This window comes from Patiria miniata, unplaced genomic scaffold, assembly GCF_015706575.1.
Source record: "Patiria miniata isolate m_02_andy unplaced genomic scaffold, ASM1570657v1 HiC_scaffold_13, whole genome shotgun sequence".
In the NCBI taxonomy this organism is placed as follows: Eukaryota; Metazoa; Echinodermata; class Asteroidea; order Valvatida; family Asterinidae; genus Patiria; species Patiria miniata.
Window position 1 is genome coordinate 3,237,565 of NW_024037051.1, and position 17,822 is coordinate 3,255,386.

The following is a 17,822-nucleotide window of genomic DNA, read 5'->3' on the forward strand; positions in this document are numbered from 1 at the left end:
TCGTTTCCAATAGTTTAGAACCGGGGAGGGAAACTTGCTTCCTTTATCAGGATACGATACCGCAATAACAAGTACAGGATTGATATCGTGTACTTCGTGATGTGATGTGAACGTTTATTCTGACTTATTATTAGGCCTACGTCCAAGCCATAAAAATCCTCCCTTTCAGATTATCATGCCTTTAAGAGAATAAATGTGCGCTTGACCGGTTTTAAACAAGTCCGTTTAAAACAAGTTGCGGCAATGGCCGCTAATAATAACCCGAGCCGAAGGCGAGGGATATTACTGGCGACCAGGCCCCAGCCGGTCTTAAACAGACTTGTTTAATACCGGCCAAACACATCTCCATTCATAAATACCTTTTCCGTCTAAAAGTCAACACAAGTAAAAAATTTATATATATACATTTTCAACGATTTTGCTCAACAATTTAATTTCACGTTTTTTGAAAAACCCCTATAGCGATGTTATGGAATGGGCCGCTCGCGAGTAGTCGTAAGTAATTCCTTACATGGAGATTGGCGCGCGCGTGACGCTTACTGCCCGATGTGGCACAGAGCGCAGCTGTGCCGGTGTAGTGTGAACTTAGGACAATGAAATACTGAGTCATTGAAAATATTGCGAATGCCTAAGTGAGGATTGTGAACGTTCAACAAATAAATGGGTAAAGGGACCAGATTTCATAGGAGTGGACACTATCTATCTATAGGGGGCGTTGTTCAAAGCAGACTGTTATCTACAGTATCGGACGCAGGATTTTTCCGGCAGGACGGTTTTGCTCCACAACGGTTAGCGACGCCCGCCGCATGTTGAGCGGAATAAAGTACTGACGTCAACATCAATAAAAACGGGTTCGGCCGTGCGTTTTGCACCCGCAAACGTGGCGTTATAGAGTGCAGTGCCCGTATAACAGCTCGCCATATCTAAACCTCACCGTTGCGCATCCGCCCCTTCAAAAAATGGTCGAGGCCCACCTTAACGTTGCGCGATCTTCCCCCTTGAAGAAATGGTGGAGCCCATATAGCAAACCACCATTTCCAGGTGTGTTAACCCGTACCCATGGCGCCGTATAGAGTGCAGTGCCCGTTGAAAATGTGCAGCAGTGCGTGGCCCGGTCTATATAGACGTTTAGCCTCTGGTATTGCTTCTTTTTGCAGGTTTTTTGAGATACGCTCATCCAAACAACTTAAAACTTGACATTGCACATTCTTGGGTCCTGAACAATACACCTACCGATTTTCAACTCATACAGTGCTCAGTTCTGGAGATACAGACAGACAGACACATGGCGATGAATTGTAGTAAGATATTGGGTACGTTCGAGTAGCTTCCCCGTGTATACCCGAGGTGTACACTCGAGGAATTAAGCACCGACATGAGGGTAATCGAACGCTGCGGTGTATTCGTCTGGCATTCTGGAAAAAATTAAGGCCAAAGGTTGCTTTATGGCGAGATTTTATATTGTAAACAAACCAGGTATGTTGTCTGTTCTACAGACTGACTGGTGGGCAAATCGAATGCTCTTGTGTAAGTTTTCACTTATACACGCGTAAGCTGCTCGAACGCGCCCATTGTAAGGTAAAAGTGACCAGATTAAATAAGAGTCCAAATTTCTCCCACTCTCTTTCGATTACTTGAGTGAATTCGGTGAATCAACACAATACCAGGGCGTAAACTCAAATTCCAACCAGTGGCATATCTTGTTCAGAGGACAACCTTTCTGTAGGGTAAGCACATACCTCCTTTACTAGGTTTCTTTGATACACTTGGTACCTTCGACATGACTTTGTAGGGCCTATAGCACAAAAGCGACGTGGAAGATTGAGAGACGCGCCAATTTGCAGTGATTATACGAAAATTGACCCTTTTCCCCCACTTAACGTTTTTTCATAAGCGGTTCAGCCCTTTTAATCCGTGCTAAATTGGGTCTGACATTTTACTTTATATAGGCCATGTGTGTGTGTGTATAGAGTGATTACGTGCCCAGATTCGTCTATATAATTACTGTGTGATATTTCAAGTAGTTGAGGGGCCATCTCGCTTATATTTTCCCAAACGGCCAATCTATCTTCCGTGTAACAATGTAACTATAACGGTAATTTATTGTGTATCCTGCAGGATGAAATAAAATACATGTGCGTCAAATAACAACGAAATTCTACGCAAAGATGCGGTAAAATCACGCTACATTGTAAACACATAGCATTTATCATGCATGAAGTGCTTAACAGCGTCGTTCAGTTATTGCTCTAAATTCAACATTTTAGTGGTGAATTTCGCATGCGGCCTTAATTAGATTATTTTTTCCTTCATTTCTACAACATTGTCCGTGTACATCACGAGGTAATTGGCGAGACTGCTATAAGCATGTTAAAAAAAACAATTCGCAGCGTAAGCGGAACTCATCACCGAGCGTGTGGGGGGGGGGGGGTCATTCCACCCCCCCCCCCCCAGCTCACGGGCCTGTACTCAAGTATTTTACAACTGATCTCTGAATGATAATAAATCCACCCAAAGCAAATTTGTTAAGTTTTCATCAATAGAAAAGACACGTACGAGGCCACGCTTTTCTTGAAAGAAATTTGCAGTCCTAGACGTGCACTTATCCGTGATATACTTACAAAGACATCGACATGCAAGGGCGGATCAAGAACACATTGGGGGGGGGGGGGGCAAAAGACATTTGGTCCCCAAAAAGTGGGTCCCAAAAATTACGGCGTGGGGTTCGGGGCCCGTTTAAGGACCACGAAACAATTTGGGATTCTAGATGCTCTGTGGTGCGATCTGAGGCAATTTCTGACCACTTTAACCAAATCTTTTTGAGATGGTGGTGTACGCAGTGCCTGCCTTTATTGCGACGTCACTTAGAAACAAAAAATGGGTTCTTTTTTGGGGGGGGGGCATGGCCCCCGTTGCCCCCCCCCCCCCGATCCGCCTTGTCGACATGGTAAATATGATGTCACATAGCATTAACTGACGAATAGTATGTGGTAAACTATTATTATTGCGGTATACGATGCTAAATTAGTCTACGATCGAGCATACAGCTATAGAGATGCTTGGTTGGAAATGTCTTGCAGACTAACGGTGAAGGTTGGTTTAGTAGGTAGCCCAGGTAGATGTATCAATCCGGTTAGTTTTACGCCCAAACATCTCTCTCAGACCTTTGCGAAACTGGCGATACTTGGCCACGTAGATGAACGGATTGACGCAGCAATTAGCGGCCACCATCGCTACAGACAGCAAGTAAAACCACTCGTTGAATTGCAGCGGATACAAACCAAGGTTGTAGGTGAGAAAGATCACCTGATTAGGAGTCCAGCAAACTAGGAACGTGATGAACACCGTCAAGAGTGTCTTGAAGGTGTTACGTCTCGCCTTGAGTAGGGACCCCATCATACCCGCCTCTAGAGATGGCTCGGCGGAGGTAGCGGCAGCTGCTTCGGGCGGTGCCGGTCCTACACGGGCCGCGCTCCGCTTCAGCTCCACACTGATGCGGATGTAGGCGAAGAGCATCACTCCGACGGGGAGAATATACTGAAAGAATGTAGTCAGGATCCCTACGACTTTAGATCCAGGGAGCGATTGGCACCTTCCATCTTGGATCTGGAAAATGGTCATGAGGTAGGGCTTGATGGCGGCCCCCACGAGCCAGCAGGAGACGATGACTGCTCCGACTTTCGCACGGGGATAATTCAGGAAGGTTGTCTGGTACCTGAACGGGTGGACGATGGCAAAGTACCGCTCCATGGTCACCGCCAGCAGGTTGAACGTCGATACCACGAAGATGAAAAACAGCGTGAAATTGGAGAGCCAGACGTGGCAGAGGAATCTCCCGAGAGCATTGTCCGGCAGGGGGTCGGGCATGGGTACCTCACTCTGTAGGAGAATCACAGTCGAGCCCAGGAGATCCACCACAGCTTGGTGGAAGATGAAGGCGTTGGTGCGAGTCTGCATCGAGGAGACTTTACCGATGACAGCACAGATGAGACCATTGCCCAGGATTCCAAGAATCCCCATAATTGTCTTAAAAATCCGCAAGGCAAGTATTTTCTCCATTTGTAATTTTCAGTCGCCAAAGCAAATAAAGAAAAGAGCAATGCGTAAAAGCAATCAACAAACACCACTATCGAGGCTCAGGCTTTACAGAAGCTGCTCCGAATAGCATTTGTCTGATTGTCAGTCCCTACCTTTTGGCTTTATTTGAACGAGTGACTGAAACACCAGAAAGCCCTGATTATGCGCGACAGCTCTTCAGTAACATGCAATGTAATGGTCAGTTCCGTTGATTCCTTATTGCCAGACCTGTGCGTGCGTGTCACGTGGGCTCCGGATGGGTAATAAAATGGTTTTGTGCTTTTCAATTTGTTTTCCGGGCAGTGCAATATGTAATGTTGCCACAATGGATCAAGTTAGTTGCGGTCGATGATTCGCTTGTTCTCTTTCTACCCTCATCTTTAGCTCATCCATCGCATTCTTGACTCGATATAAATAATATGACTGAATAAAAAGATTTCCAACACGGTTCAAGCAAGAAAAATAAAGCGGTCTGAATTTGTGCTTGCAGATTATTGGTGTTGCGAGCGCGCAGCCTTGACACTGTCGATTTGTATTATTGATGTTTGGAAAAGGGATGGCACTATCCCATTCAGTGACACTTCTTCTCTGCTGACTTGTATATGGCTTAATATGGATTTTAAGCATGACTTAGTCTTTGCTGGTTATGTCCGATTGAAATGTAGAGTGGGCGGACATAAGAGATTGAGTGACTATGATAGGTTGGGTAATCAAATGTGATTAAATGTGCGAGCAGAGGATTATGTTCGCAAATCCTCTTGTTAGCAATAGCATGCTTTCGTGCCTTGCTGTTGGCACTCTTCAGTTGCAAATAGGTGATTCAAAAAAGAATTGAAGCTGACTCGCGAAAAAGTTGTGGTTGGGATTGGTTATATTCCAATCATGTATCGTAAGTTTGGAGTGTTGGTAACAACCATATGACTTTAGTTGGTTTCAATTGTTCCTCTAGTAAGGAGAGCAATATGTTGAGGTTTTATCAGGTTCGGTTAGTTTTTCGAAAAAGCCGGAGTTTGTCGGGAGTGGGTTTAGCTCTTGATTTTGCTGTGGTAGTTTCTCCCATGATGTAGTTCCGATCGGAGATGAAGACGTCATCAGTTGACTCATCGTTCATTAATACATTATTTATAAGAACTTAAGACGGCAGATTGAGCAGTTTGCATCGCAACGTCTCAGCGAAAGGGTTAATATCTGTCTACGTTCGATGGAAAATAAACCTGTGAACATTTGTCCCTTATATACGCGTTTTCGTACTTAATCATCGTGAATAACATTAATTAAATTGGTATGTATATGAAAAGCTGTCGTCACCGGCTGAAGTAGGCATAATGCCGCGCTGCCGAACACGGAATGATTATTAAGCCAGTATTCATAAATACCTAAGACCGTTTACGCATTCCTATTGGTCGAGAGCCCTTCACGTGGCCGGTCTTAAACGGATGATAAAGACATGGGGGTTTACCAAACCTCGGCATAGGCTTCGTCTTCGGCTTCATCTCCATGCAGCCATTTTGAAGCCCGTACCAAATGAAGGCTCCGGCTTAGGCTTTATCATGCGGCTCCGTTTTGGGCCCAAAAAAATGGAGCCTGGCGAAGCCTGCCGAGGAGATGACTTCGTGAGGCTCCGTGACGTATCTGTCACGTGACAGACACAAAAAAATTATACAATTTTCATCTGCCTTTAATGGCGGACATCTTTTTTGCTCGCACAACATGACTCAAAGAATCTTTTCAAGAAAATGGAAGTTTCCAACCGAAAGTATTTCGGTGTAAAGGTAAGTTCATGAGTTCATGACATAATTTGGAAAAAGTCACGAACTGTATGTAGACTTTGTAGTGAAAGTATTGGCAGATAATGGATGATAATTCTTTGTCGCAGTGCTAACGCTACGCTGTGTACTCAAGTCACAGTGGCTATCGTTACGGCAGTCGACCGTCTGTGGTGATTTCCGACCTGTCAATATAACCAGACTATTCTCGGAAAGAATTCCATACCCAGACATCACTTGACCTCCCTTGCAAAAATTCTAGAGACGGCTCTGAAAAAAATCTGAAGTGTTTTCTCAAAAGCTTTGTTCAATAATTTTCCTGCTAAAGACTTTGGCCATGTTGCATGGCTAATATTATTAATTAAAAAAAGTGATAGGCATAGGCCTAGGTCACTGTAGAAAAAAATTAGTGATGACCATGTGTGGAATTGTTTCCTCTATCCTCCCTTTTAAAAAAAATTAGTTTATAAAAAATACAAAAATCCTCCAAAGCCACGGGATAAATCTAGGACATGTCTAGTAAAACTTAAGTAGAGGGCATAGCCTACTAAAGAAAACTAGGGCCTAGGCTAGGCCTAATAAATAAATAGAACAAAAAAGAGCCAAAAGAATATAAAATTCTCACAGCACAAACTTTGATCCAGGGTTCACTATATTCAGTAAGTTCATGATTTTTTTAAAACCAACCAAGAGGCAGAGCTACCAAATCGTTCTGGTTGGAATAACAGCGATACATTTTTATAGGCCCAACATTTTGCCTGGATTTAAATTATGGCTTTGTTCAATACCTAATTAGTATAGGTTATAGGCCCTAGCAGTTGAAAATCACGTTACGGCTGCCGTAACTATAGCCACCGGTCAGAATGATTCTAGAACAGTAGACGTATAGTAACATGTACATGTAACTAGTGAATGTCGGGCATCAAGTTATGCATGACACTGTCCTTGCAAATATATGGTTTGGAATTTTAATTGACTGTGAATTAAGTGGCGAACCATTCTTTAGGCTAGGTCTACAACAGAAATATTGATGAATTTGTTTTTGGAATTAATCATGTAGTGTTTTGGATGTTTCTTTTCGGGTTTTTTTTTTTTGGGGGGGGAGGTTGGGTGAGTGTGAAGATTATGAAAATTTATCTTTCGCATTGCAATTTGTCAATTCTCTCGAGGGCTGTCCATCTACGAAAAACGTAAATTAGTATTCGATTTTTCGAAACTACATGTACGTGTTCCACCGAATATTTGATTATTTGAAACTCTCTGATTCATTTTTTATACACGCCACCTGCAACTGCTTGCAAAGCCAGTCAAAAGTGCCACACGAAGGGCGGCGATCAATATTAATTATGGACCGCTAGAGCGTTTTACCATAGGTATTTTATTTCAGTGTGAATTGGGTATTAACCTTCTAAAAGGATGGGGACAATGGACCACCTTCGATAAAAAAAAAGTGGCATCTGGCAATAAAGCGCCACAACTTTTCTTCTTTTTCCTCGAATATTCAAAACTATTTAAATATTTGGTTGATGATGAGATATTCAAATATTCAAGTATTCGGTATAGTGGAGACAGCCCTAATTCTTCCAGGATCCTGGATTATATAAGTCATTCCCTTTATGAAAAATCCTTAGGATTGTATTTATTTATTTCTAACTAGCAAATTTCCCTACATCTAAATAAGGTTTACATACAATGGCGAATGGGTCAACAAATTTTACAGGCCTGACAGGTTTTTTTTATGATATTTCCAGTTTGTACTAACTTCAAACATTAATTTGTAAACAGGGACGGAGGAACTTTACTAAGAGAAGTTCAACGACTTGAGGAAACAAATATGATGAAGAATTCCCGGAGGGAAGGAGAGGCCATTGTAATGCAATGTATGGACGAGTAAGTAGGATATACATTTTATAATACATCACCCAAAGATTCTGCCTCTGGATTGGCCGAAATCGATTCGCTTGGCAATTATCTTGTTGACCATTAACTGAGAATGTATGACATTGGTGTGTGCCTTGTGCGTGGTGTTCACAAAAACATTCAGCGGACAGGCTGATTGGAATATATTTTGAAAGCATTCATTAACTTTATTACCTCTGGAAAACTCTGTTACTGATAGTGAGATAAACATGAATATTGAATCCCATGGTCCTCATGACATTCACTTATTGTTGTTTTCATTACTCGAAAGGTTGCAACAATTAGGAAGAAGAAATGCTGGATGAAAGGTGCTGAGCAAGTACACAAATACAACCAAAAGAAAATGGCTACAGGTAAGCTAATACTTTTAACTCCAAGTCAGATTACCTCTAATTCTGCTGTGAACTGCCAAACAATTCTGTGCTAGACTGTTATAATCTAAAATCCTGATTCCATCTCTGAATATTGCTGCACATACAGTATGCTTTGTATTCCTTGAAAAATTGTATTAAGAAAAGTAGACCCAAAAAGAGTTGGGTTGGGAGGCTGTCCCTCCCAGTTTATGGGACTTAATGTGACATATGATAATATAATGAACATCAAGCCAGGTTGACATTGAACGGAGTAAGGGTAATACTTTAAGTGGCAAGCATGTTTGAAATAATAATTGTCACTGCACATTTGTACCTGTAAGGTTAATTTTTTTCATTAAAAGTGTGTTCCTTTTTTTTTGAAAAAGGGATATTTCACTTGAAACGATGAGTGTGGAAGTTATGTTTACACTGAACATTATATTGTCTGCAAAACTCAAATTTTGCAAATTTTTATCAAAAATCAAATAAGGATTTATGAAATGTTAAAGTTTTTTTTTTTTTAAACGCCTTCGTGCATCAATTAAGTTGAATGAGTATTTAAGTGTTGTCTTCGTTGTGTAAATTATGTTAATGTTTAAAGAATAAATCGCAGAGGTCTCGTCCAAACAAGAAGTCAAACATTCACTGAAAAGGGATGGAGTTTTTGGCCCCTGACAGCGCCCCCATGAAGTGCTTCAGTAGCATCATTTTCATCTGCATTGTCATCCTATACATCAAAAGGGTTCTTCCTGTCCCCAAAGACTCTCTCCCTATGCAAAGCACAAGGATTCTGCATCAAAAGCAACTGAAAACCCATGGTAATTCACAGCGAGTTTATACTCACCCTGACAAAATGTTAATTTTTACATTTTCGCCAACATTGATCATGAAACTTAAGATTGATTGTACAGTTAGGTTCGATTCAGAGTTAATTTTAGATGGATATCAATCTTAGATTTCTTTATGAAACAGAGATAAGTTTAATTGTAAATTTAAGGGTTTATTTTGGAGATAAGATTGATTTTGGCAGGATAAGATTAATTGTAAAGTTTTATGAAACACCCCCCTGGCGTGGCGTTGTGAACGAGATCTCGGTTGCGACCGCTAGATAATGATGATGATGATTTCGATTTAGTGGCTGTAAGACAATTCCCGTTCGCGTGGGCTAAGCTGGTTTTCACCCAATCAGTATCAATAAAAGTACCCCCCCCCCAAAAAAAAATGTGACAGACTTTACAAAAATGGGGGAAAGAATTGATTTAGTTGGAATGAAAATATTAGAAAATTTATTCTAATAAAAGAAATCAGATTTGGATACACTGTAACAAAATTTGCCCGTAATTTTACGGTAAAAGCACTGTCAAACGGGTTGCCAACAAAAGACCGTAAAATTACGGTCAGTTACGGGTTTCCAAAAATGACGGTGACCGTAATTTTAACGCGAATTTCCCGTAAATTTGACGGCAATTTTCCGTAAAGTAATGGAATACAAAGTGGGTGGCGTCAGAGCTGAGTGTAGGGGTAGGGAGGGGGGTAGGTTCCAGTTGCAGCAGCTGGGAGTGGGGTATGCATACGTCTTGCAGCTTGTCTTTTACACGCATAGTGGTTTTCAAATCACTTAAGATGAAATTATCTTTAAGTTGTAATTTTCATTTACAACTTTTTACCGATCCCACAGAAAGGGGTCAACCTATTGCTGGTCAACACCGCAGGATTAGCTGCTTGACTCTTCAAATTTCGCAATACCAAAGCTTTGACGTCCCAATGATCAGCACGTAGCGAACGTTGCGTGAGTGCACACGAATCACAGCTTTAAAAACTAGGCGGTTGTGAGGGTTTGAAAGGGGAGGGGTTTTGAAAAGTTCCGAATACAAACCATTGTGAATCCCAGCCTGCGTCAGGACACCAAGTTTTACTGGAAATGCACGTAGCACGTTCTTTCTTGTGACGGTTCGAGCAATAACGGTACTAAACCGTAAACAATACGGGAAATGGACAGTGTTTTTACGGGTTTTGTTTACAGTGTATAATGCCCATTGTACCCTTTCCCGCAAAGTATTTCAAGGCAGACTCGAAATTTCACAGCAGAGCCCGCTTTTGTATTGATATGACACAAATAAAGCCATTTATTGGTGCTGAAGTTATCCATATCATTGTCATTCATAGCTTGACAATGTTACGCGAAACGACGAAAGGTGCCGAAGCATCGCGAATGGTTGGAGCCGCTAGCCGAAGCCAGCCGAAGCCTACGCGTTCCAAAGCTTATTGGCAGCCTTGAGGCTTGGCGCGGAGCCGCACGAAGACGAAGCCTCATAAGTCGAAGCCGGAGCCTAAGCCGAAGCCGAAGCCTGAGGTTTGGTAAACGCCCATGGCTAGCTGGTCTTAAACACTTTTCCAGTGTCACATGAAATTTGGACTCCAATGAAATCCGGTGCCTTTTACGTTTCTTTGGTTGAACATTCAAATTCCCCACGTATGCATGCGCAATACTACCGCGACCTTGGAGGTGGAATGCGCAACGCGCACGCAATTGTGGAGGGGCATTCCATATTATAGTCAGAGAGGTGTTTCGTAAAACATGAAGTAAAGTTGTTGAACAAAATGGTTAACAACGTCTAGTTTTTGACCTGTTTTGATTTTTGGACCGAAAAGATTTGTTTTTTGACCAAAAAGGTATTTATGAATGGGAATAAATATGTGTTCCGTCGGTATTAAACACTCTGTTTAAAACCGGTGTGAGTCTGGATGGGTGATAATTACCCTCGGCTTCGCCTCAGCAGTGGCGTAGCCACGGGGGGGGGGGGGGGACAGCCCATGAAACCTTTGCCCCCCCCCCCCCCCCCCCAGTCGTGCCCACTGAGATTTTGAGTTTCTAAAAAAATTATCATTGATCTACATGACGCCCCCCCCCCCCCCTAGGCTTTCATATCCTAGATTTTGGAAGTGCTCCATGCAGAACTTTACTAAAACAATGGTCCCGACATTTGGGTTTCGTTTTGTTTTTACTCACCCTTCACAGGAGGTTATATAGGTTTATATAATAGCCTTACTTTTCAGAATATGACACAATATCTGAACCAACAAGCTGCTTTGTACGTAGTTCTCATCCCTCCACATTTTAAAGGCATTTTTGTTTTATTATCGAACATGTCCAAAACTTTGATGAAACATGAACACCTTTTCCACAGATTGAAACCAACGTACAATGCCTGCGAGCTTCATACTCTTACTGGCGAAGGACGGACGTTCTTGTTATTGAAATATATAGGTCGATAGCAACAAATTAGCGATCTATTGCAGTTGTCTGCAAAATAATGGTAGGCAATTTCACAGATATGAAGGGTGGAGGAATATTTTTAATTTCCGGCTTGGTTCTGCGTGCCGGTAGAATGATTCCATTGTTAGCTCGAAATCGATGATGTGTCAGTGTTAATACCTCTATGGTATCTTATTGTGCAAAAAAGATAACATTCAAACGTTATAAATGAAGCTATTCTGTTTTAACCCTTTTTATAATTTGTTCTTTGTGAAAAAAATGCTAGAATTGGCTATTTTGTCGTTGCCGATACCAAAAAATGCATTTATTGTATGTAAATCATGGTATTTTCTCCTTCAAAATAAAAATCTATGCAGAACATTTCAAACGGAAATGAGATTTGGTCATTATCCAAATATTTACTTACCGAAAAAATTGAAACAAAATCAAACTGATACTGCCAAAACCCTGTCTAGCTGTTATCGTTTTATAAAGTTAGTATCCTAAAGACTTCCTATTTATGAAACCAAAATTTGTTTAAAAAATAAAGTCCGTATATAATCTGAAACTTTATGGGATTTTTTTTAAGTCGTCAATCAGAATTGAAACATTTTAGTTTTCTCCCGTTGTGAAATACCCAATGATCTTTAACTTTACTCTGGAAAAGTGTGATATTATTATCACCAATAAAAATGGGCCAATATCTCTCTTTTCACCCGTGATGAACACGTGCAGAAAATGACAGGCCATAGCAAAAGTCAATCAGAGGTTAGAAAAAATAGATGCACGCAGTAGATTCTCCATCGCATTGGGTATCCTTTTTTATTCTTTGGTTTTCATTTCCGACCGACAGTTATTTGGGCACTCAATCCAAGAACAAAAGAAATATATATCTTCTTTTATTACCGCCGACCGGCTCTGTCTCAAACCCGCACCAATACAAAAAAGAATACAAATTTCAGTCAATCAGGCTCTGTTTTTATTCGTGAGTGCAATGGTAAGAACAATTTTATGAGGTGAGAATTAGAATGGAACCTTCCAAAATGGTGGCGAATGGAATGCCGACAGATGAAATGCCATCTGTCACCGAATGAAATCATGCATTGTTTGCTTAATACAACACCTGAATAAATCCTCGTCATCTGATTGATGGGAGCCGCCAAAGCAATGGAGCGTCCATTTACCATGGAATGGAGCTGCAGTGGCGTGTGGCCGTGCCGTGGATTGGGACCAAAGAGCTATATTAAAGTGTGTTGCCCCTCATCATATTAGGGGTTTATAGTTTACTTTAAAACCCTACTGTTAAACCACGACTGCCACTACAGCCAAAATGTTAGTGAGCTGCATGGTGCAGATATAATGTAAGTCGACTACATCTTGCCAAAAATGGCTTTATTATTTTGTTCAGTGATATCAATCAACTTAAAATCATCTCGATGCAAATTGCTTTAAACAAAATTATATAAGACACAACACGCGCCGGCATCGTTTAAATTAGCCATCTACACGGGTGCAGCTGCATGTTTTTTTCTCAAGGGTTCTTCAGAAGCAGAAATATCTCAGAACCTTGGAAAACAAACAGGGATGCCCTTTCGAATAAAGAGAGATCTCACATTACGGCCTTCAAAAGATAGCGAAGCCGGAGCATGTTTGAGTGATTTCAAGTCAAGCATCCAAAACAGTTAAAGCGTCGTTTAGTCATACGACACTGGACACGCACAAATAATGCCTTTTCCCTCCCATAAGAGCGTCCTTTTTATTTCTATTCATGGTTCTCATATATTGTTTTGGCCTCTGAAGTAGGGTCGGTCGTTGGGCCGAAAAAAAAAGAAATCTTAAGGAATAGACATTGCCACTGCACCCATTTAAAATAGATAAATAAATGTCCTTATTAGTATTAGTATTTTTTGTAATGAAACCAAGGGTTCCTCAAAAGCGCCCTGGGCACTGTATCTCGCAAGCCTGCAGAGACCTGCCAAGCCTAAAGAATGATGGCAAGTATATTATTGCCTGTGGTTATGTTTATTGCAATGAGTTTATCATGAGTTTACATCACTGAATAAAAAAAAAAAATTTGGCAAGATGTAGTTGACTTCCCAGGGGCGGATCCAGGAATTTTCGAAGGGGGGGGGGGGGGTCATCAGCAAAACATTTGGAATGTAGACAGGGTTTTTTTTCTCCGGACACCTGGTCTTCGAAAATCAATAGGTGGGTGGAGGTGGTGGGAGGGGGTGTTGGGATTGGAAAGGGGATGGCACTATCCCATTCAGTGACACTGACAAATACTAGCTGGTTATATCACCAATATGTCACTATTCGACCGTGCCCACAGTAACACTTCTTTGCATTTTGATGTGAATGGCACACGAGTACATATTAGAGGCAAAGTGGTGGTTAAGAGGCAATATACAGGATCATTTGCTTGTCATGCATTTTATTGGATTTCAATAATAACAACCCTCAAAATTCACAGAAGAATGTTCCTATAACCTATTTAAAAAGTAATATTCTGTTGAAATTTCAGCTCATTGGAAACACGATTTCGTCCACAGCACGTTGTTTTTCCACACACTGGTAAATTGAAAATCACCTAAATTGTGTATGTTTTAATAACATCAAGCCAGAGGGAATACTTTCACGGGGTTTCAGCATACGACCTTCAACCCCAGTTTTATTATAATAATTCGGTACGTTACTTAGGGACAAATGTAAATGATCCTGATTAGACCGTGGGCCAGAAATCCTATCTCGCCTAGTAAATGAAGTCCGTTCAAAGTTTCTGGCGGCAACATACAAATGCTTGGTTTTTTTGGGTGATGCTGAATTCAATTCTTTCTGGTTCCAAGCTGTCAGGTTGCATGTATGGGCACAATCTTCGTCCAAGGTTTAATCAGTTTATTGATGCAGTACTCACTCCAACAGAATCAAGCAAAACGTGCAGTTGGATTTTGAAGGGTTGGCGGGGGAGGGGGCGGAATAGCGTAAAAGATCTTATGATCTATGGACGCCTCCTCCGATTTCAATGCAGATTGTCACCCGGTGTAGATCATAATGTCTTCAACAAGCAACCTTTTTCCGAGTCGCATAAATACCGTTCACTTATTTCTAACGGCCCTTAATAGCTCATGTGACGTTACAGGAGAGCGGGTGTGGGGGAGAACACATAATCCTTGCATGGGTTTCGGGAAGGAATTGTAGCAAGTGCAGCCCGCCCCCTCCCTCATCCCCTGCCACGCCCCCAATTTGCCCAATAATCGTAATGCAATATCGCATGGAACAGTAGTCTATGGAATAATTATCCTCTAGCACAGCAAGCGTCTATGATAATTATGTGAGCAGATTCTGCAAGTAATTATGCAAATTTTACAGAACAAGACTGCGTCTTGACCTTGAGGTTCTGACCACTCAGCGCGGGCGCATTCTATATCGGGTCTTCGGCGACTCGATGTTGTACATGTATTACAAACATGGCATCGAAATTGACCAATTAACAGCTTAGTCCACATTTCTGATCGAAATGAGCTCACAGTTTCTATAGTCGCGGGGTCGCATACAATTTGAATAATATATCAGACGTTCGACCGCGGCTCTGCACACGATGCGATTAAGCTAAATGAGTCGTTTGTCGACCCTGGTCATTTTTTTTTTACAGATTTGAAAATTAAAGAGCACAATCTCAGCATTACTGCTGTGAAAACCGCATGCTTATACCATCTTTAGTTCAAAAATTATGGAAGTCGGAACACCAAGAGATGTGATGAAGTGATGTGATGAAGTGGCCCTATTTTGGCCTGAATCGCCAAATCAAACTTCCCTACAAACGACTCATTTAGCTTGATCGCATCACGCCTATCATCATCATGCTCAGATTAATGGGACAGCCGACAAGGTGAAACTTGTACCAGCTGATACGGCCCATACATGGCATTTGTTCAGGCACATAAAACCAAAATGGGGCGATGTAGCCTCCCCTTTTATCCAACCGTAATGAGCAAACATGTGTAGCAAAATTACGAACAAGACATGTTTACCTTCTGCACGTACATCGCATCTCTTCGTAGCAACGAAAGGAGGCAAAGGATTAAGTCACGTTCAAACATACGCCTCGATTCTGACCAAGGGGACGCACAATTAGAGCTGACCCATTTGGGGAATTAAAGTAAGTGCATGCAAGTTAATTAAATGGAACCGGTACGGGTGGAAGTAAGGCAGTTTTTTCATCGATTGTTATTCCTAGGTCGAAAATGTTGCATACATTGTCAAGAGAAGATCTGAATGAGCGAACCGTCGCGAGTTGCATCCCTTGTCAATATAAGACGCAACCACTTTGAAAATTGGGGAGCATCGCAAAACAGAAACAGTCGTAGGATCCTGTGGCAGCCCTGCTAGTTTAATTGTGAACTTACGAAGCTGAGAAAAGGAACATTTTTCTCATTACAGACGGAAGTCACTTACCAATGGTAAAGCAGAACTGACTACCATAACATGTAAGGCTGTCTCACGATCTAGGCATACTTACTGCGTAGTCAAGAATATGTCAGGTACCTGTCCTGACTAAGAATCATGACGTATATCTTACCGTAGAACAAGGACCCGCACGGCATCACGGGATCTTGTCTCGATCGTAAAACTATAAGGGATTCAAATTTGAGAATTCATAATGGAGAAAATACTTGTCTTGCGAATCTTTAAGACCTTTATCGGGATTCTAGGCATCTTAGACAATGGTCTCGTCTGTGTTGTCATTAGTAAGGTCAAGGTGATGCAGACTCGCACCAACGCCTTCATCTTCCACCAAGCTGTGGTAGATTTCCTGGGCTCAGCTATGATTCTCCTGCAGACTGAAGTCCCCATGCCCGACCCCCTGCCGGACAATGCTCTCGGGAGATTCCTCTGTCGCTTCTGGCTCTCCAATTTCACGCTGTTTTTCCTCTTCGTAGTGTCGACGTTCAACCTGTTGGCAGTGACCATGGAGCGGTACTTTGCCATCGTCCACCCGTTCAGGTACCAAACAACCTTCCTCAAGTATCCCCGTGTGAAAGTCGGAGCAGTCATCGTCTCCTGCTGGCTCTTGGGGGCCGCCATGAAGCCTTACCTCATGACCATCTTCCACATCCAAGATGGAAGGTGCCAATCGCTCCCTGGATCGAAAGCAGTTGGGATCTTGACGGCGTTTATGGAGTACATTCTCCCAGTCGGGGTGATGTTGTTTGCCCACATCCGTATCAGTGTGGAGCTGAAGCGGGGCGCGGCCCGTGTAGGACCGGCACCGCCCGGAGCAGCTGCCGGTACCTCCGCCGAGCCATCTCCAGAGGCGGGTATGATGGGGTCCCTACTCAAGGCGAGACGTAACACCTTTAAGACACTCTTGACGGTGTTCGTCACGTTCCTGGTTTGCTGGACCCCTAATCAGGTGATCTTTCTCACCTACAACCTCGGTTTGTATCCGCTGCAATTCAACGAGTGGTTTTACTTGCTGTCTGTAGCGATGGTGGCCGCTAATTGCTGCGTCAATCCGTTCATCTATTCATTTAAGTACCGCCAGTTTCGCAGTGGGCTGAAGGAGATTTTTAGCGGGAAATCCAGCCGCAACGCACATCTCCTGGCTAGGTCTAGGTCATTACGTTTACCTTCTACGCAACCTACCACGCTTTCCGTCCTTTAGACGCCATTGTTGGACGATATACTGTTCTGTGTATTCGATGAATTACCAGTTGTCAGTCAAATTGACATGATGATTGTTAGACTGTTAGTATTGTTGTGTATATTATACCAGACCTCTGTGAAGGGGTTACTCGGTCGGGGCTTCATTATACCGGTTTAAATCAACAGTTTGGTCCTGTATAGTATACAAATAGTGAATGCTTCGAGTGGTGTAGTAAAACTAGCCTCCCGAGGTGATGCATGGACATTCTATTTTCCCGAGGCGAAGCCGAGGTAAAATAGAATGCTCCATGGATCAGCGACGGAGGCTAGTTTTACTTCACCACGAGATATAGCATTCAATATTTGTTTTATAACACTTCACCCACAGATTCTGCTTGGTTTTAATATTTTAAATTATTTAAATCTGAACACAGTTGAAATAAACTTCAATTGTAATACAAAATTGGTGGAAAATGTATTTTTCTCTTCCAAATTACCCCTTCGCGAAATGTTTGAACCCAACTCTGTGATGGAGCGCTCTCTTTGGAACAAAACGCGCTACGCGCAACGCGCACTCCAGCATGCATTTGCACACAAATACCGCGCCGTGGAAATAGTACTTTGGTTGCTAATGGTATAGTACTTTGGTTGCTACGGGTATAGTACTTTTGGCCGTGCACAGAAAGATAGCAAAAATAAAAAGTATCATGTGACTCGCTCTCGGCCAATCAAGACACAGAATTTGTGGGTGAGGTGTTATAAATTACATTATGAAACAATCTTGTAAGTTCATAGTATGGTTCT

The 17,822-nt window shown here is 42.1% G+C and overlaps 2 protein-coding genes across 2 annotated transcripts; one reads left to right on the forward strand and one right to left on the reverse strand.

The window, feature by feature from the left end:
- Window positions 1–3,099: 3,099 nt before the first annotated feature.
- Window positions 3,100–4,059, reverse strand: LOC119721500 (galanin receptor 2a-like). The gene has a single exon (XM_038191577.1). It carries the CDS (start codon window positions 4,057–4,059, stop codon window positions 3,100–3,102), a length of 960 nt encoding a protein of 319 aa, XP_038047505.1.
- An 11,902-nt stretch (window positions 4,060–15,961) lies between these two features.
- Window positions 15,962–17,037, forward strand: LOC119721501 (trissin receptor-like). The gene has a single exon (XM_038191578.1). The coding sequence runs from the start codon at window positions 16,033–16,035 to the stop codon at window positions 17,035–17,037; it is 1,005 nt and encodes a 334-aa protein (XP_038047506.1). The 5' UTR covers window positions 15,962–16,032.
- Window positions 17,038–17,822: the final 785 nt, after the last annotated feature.

Excerpts from the sequence above, each read along its gene's own strand:
- LOC119721500 (XM_038191577.1), bottom strand. The coding sequence starts at position 4,059 with ATGGAGAAAATACTTGCCTTGCGGATTTTTAAGACAATTATGGGGATT.
- LOC119721501 (XM_038191578.1), top strand. The coding sequence starts at position 16,033 with ATGGAGAAAATACTTGTCTTGCGAATCTTTAAGACCTTTATCGGGATT.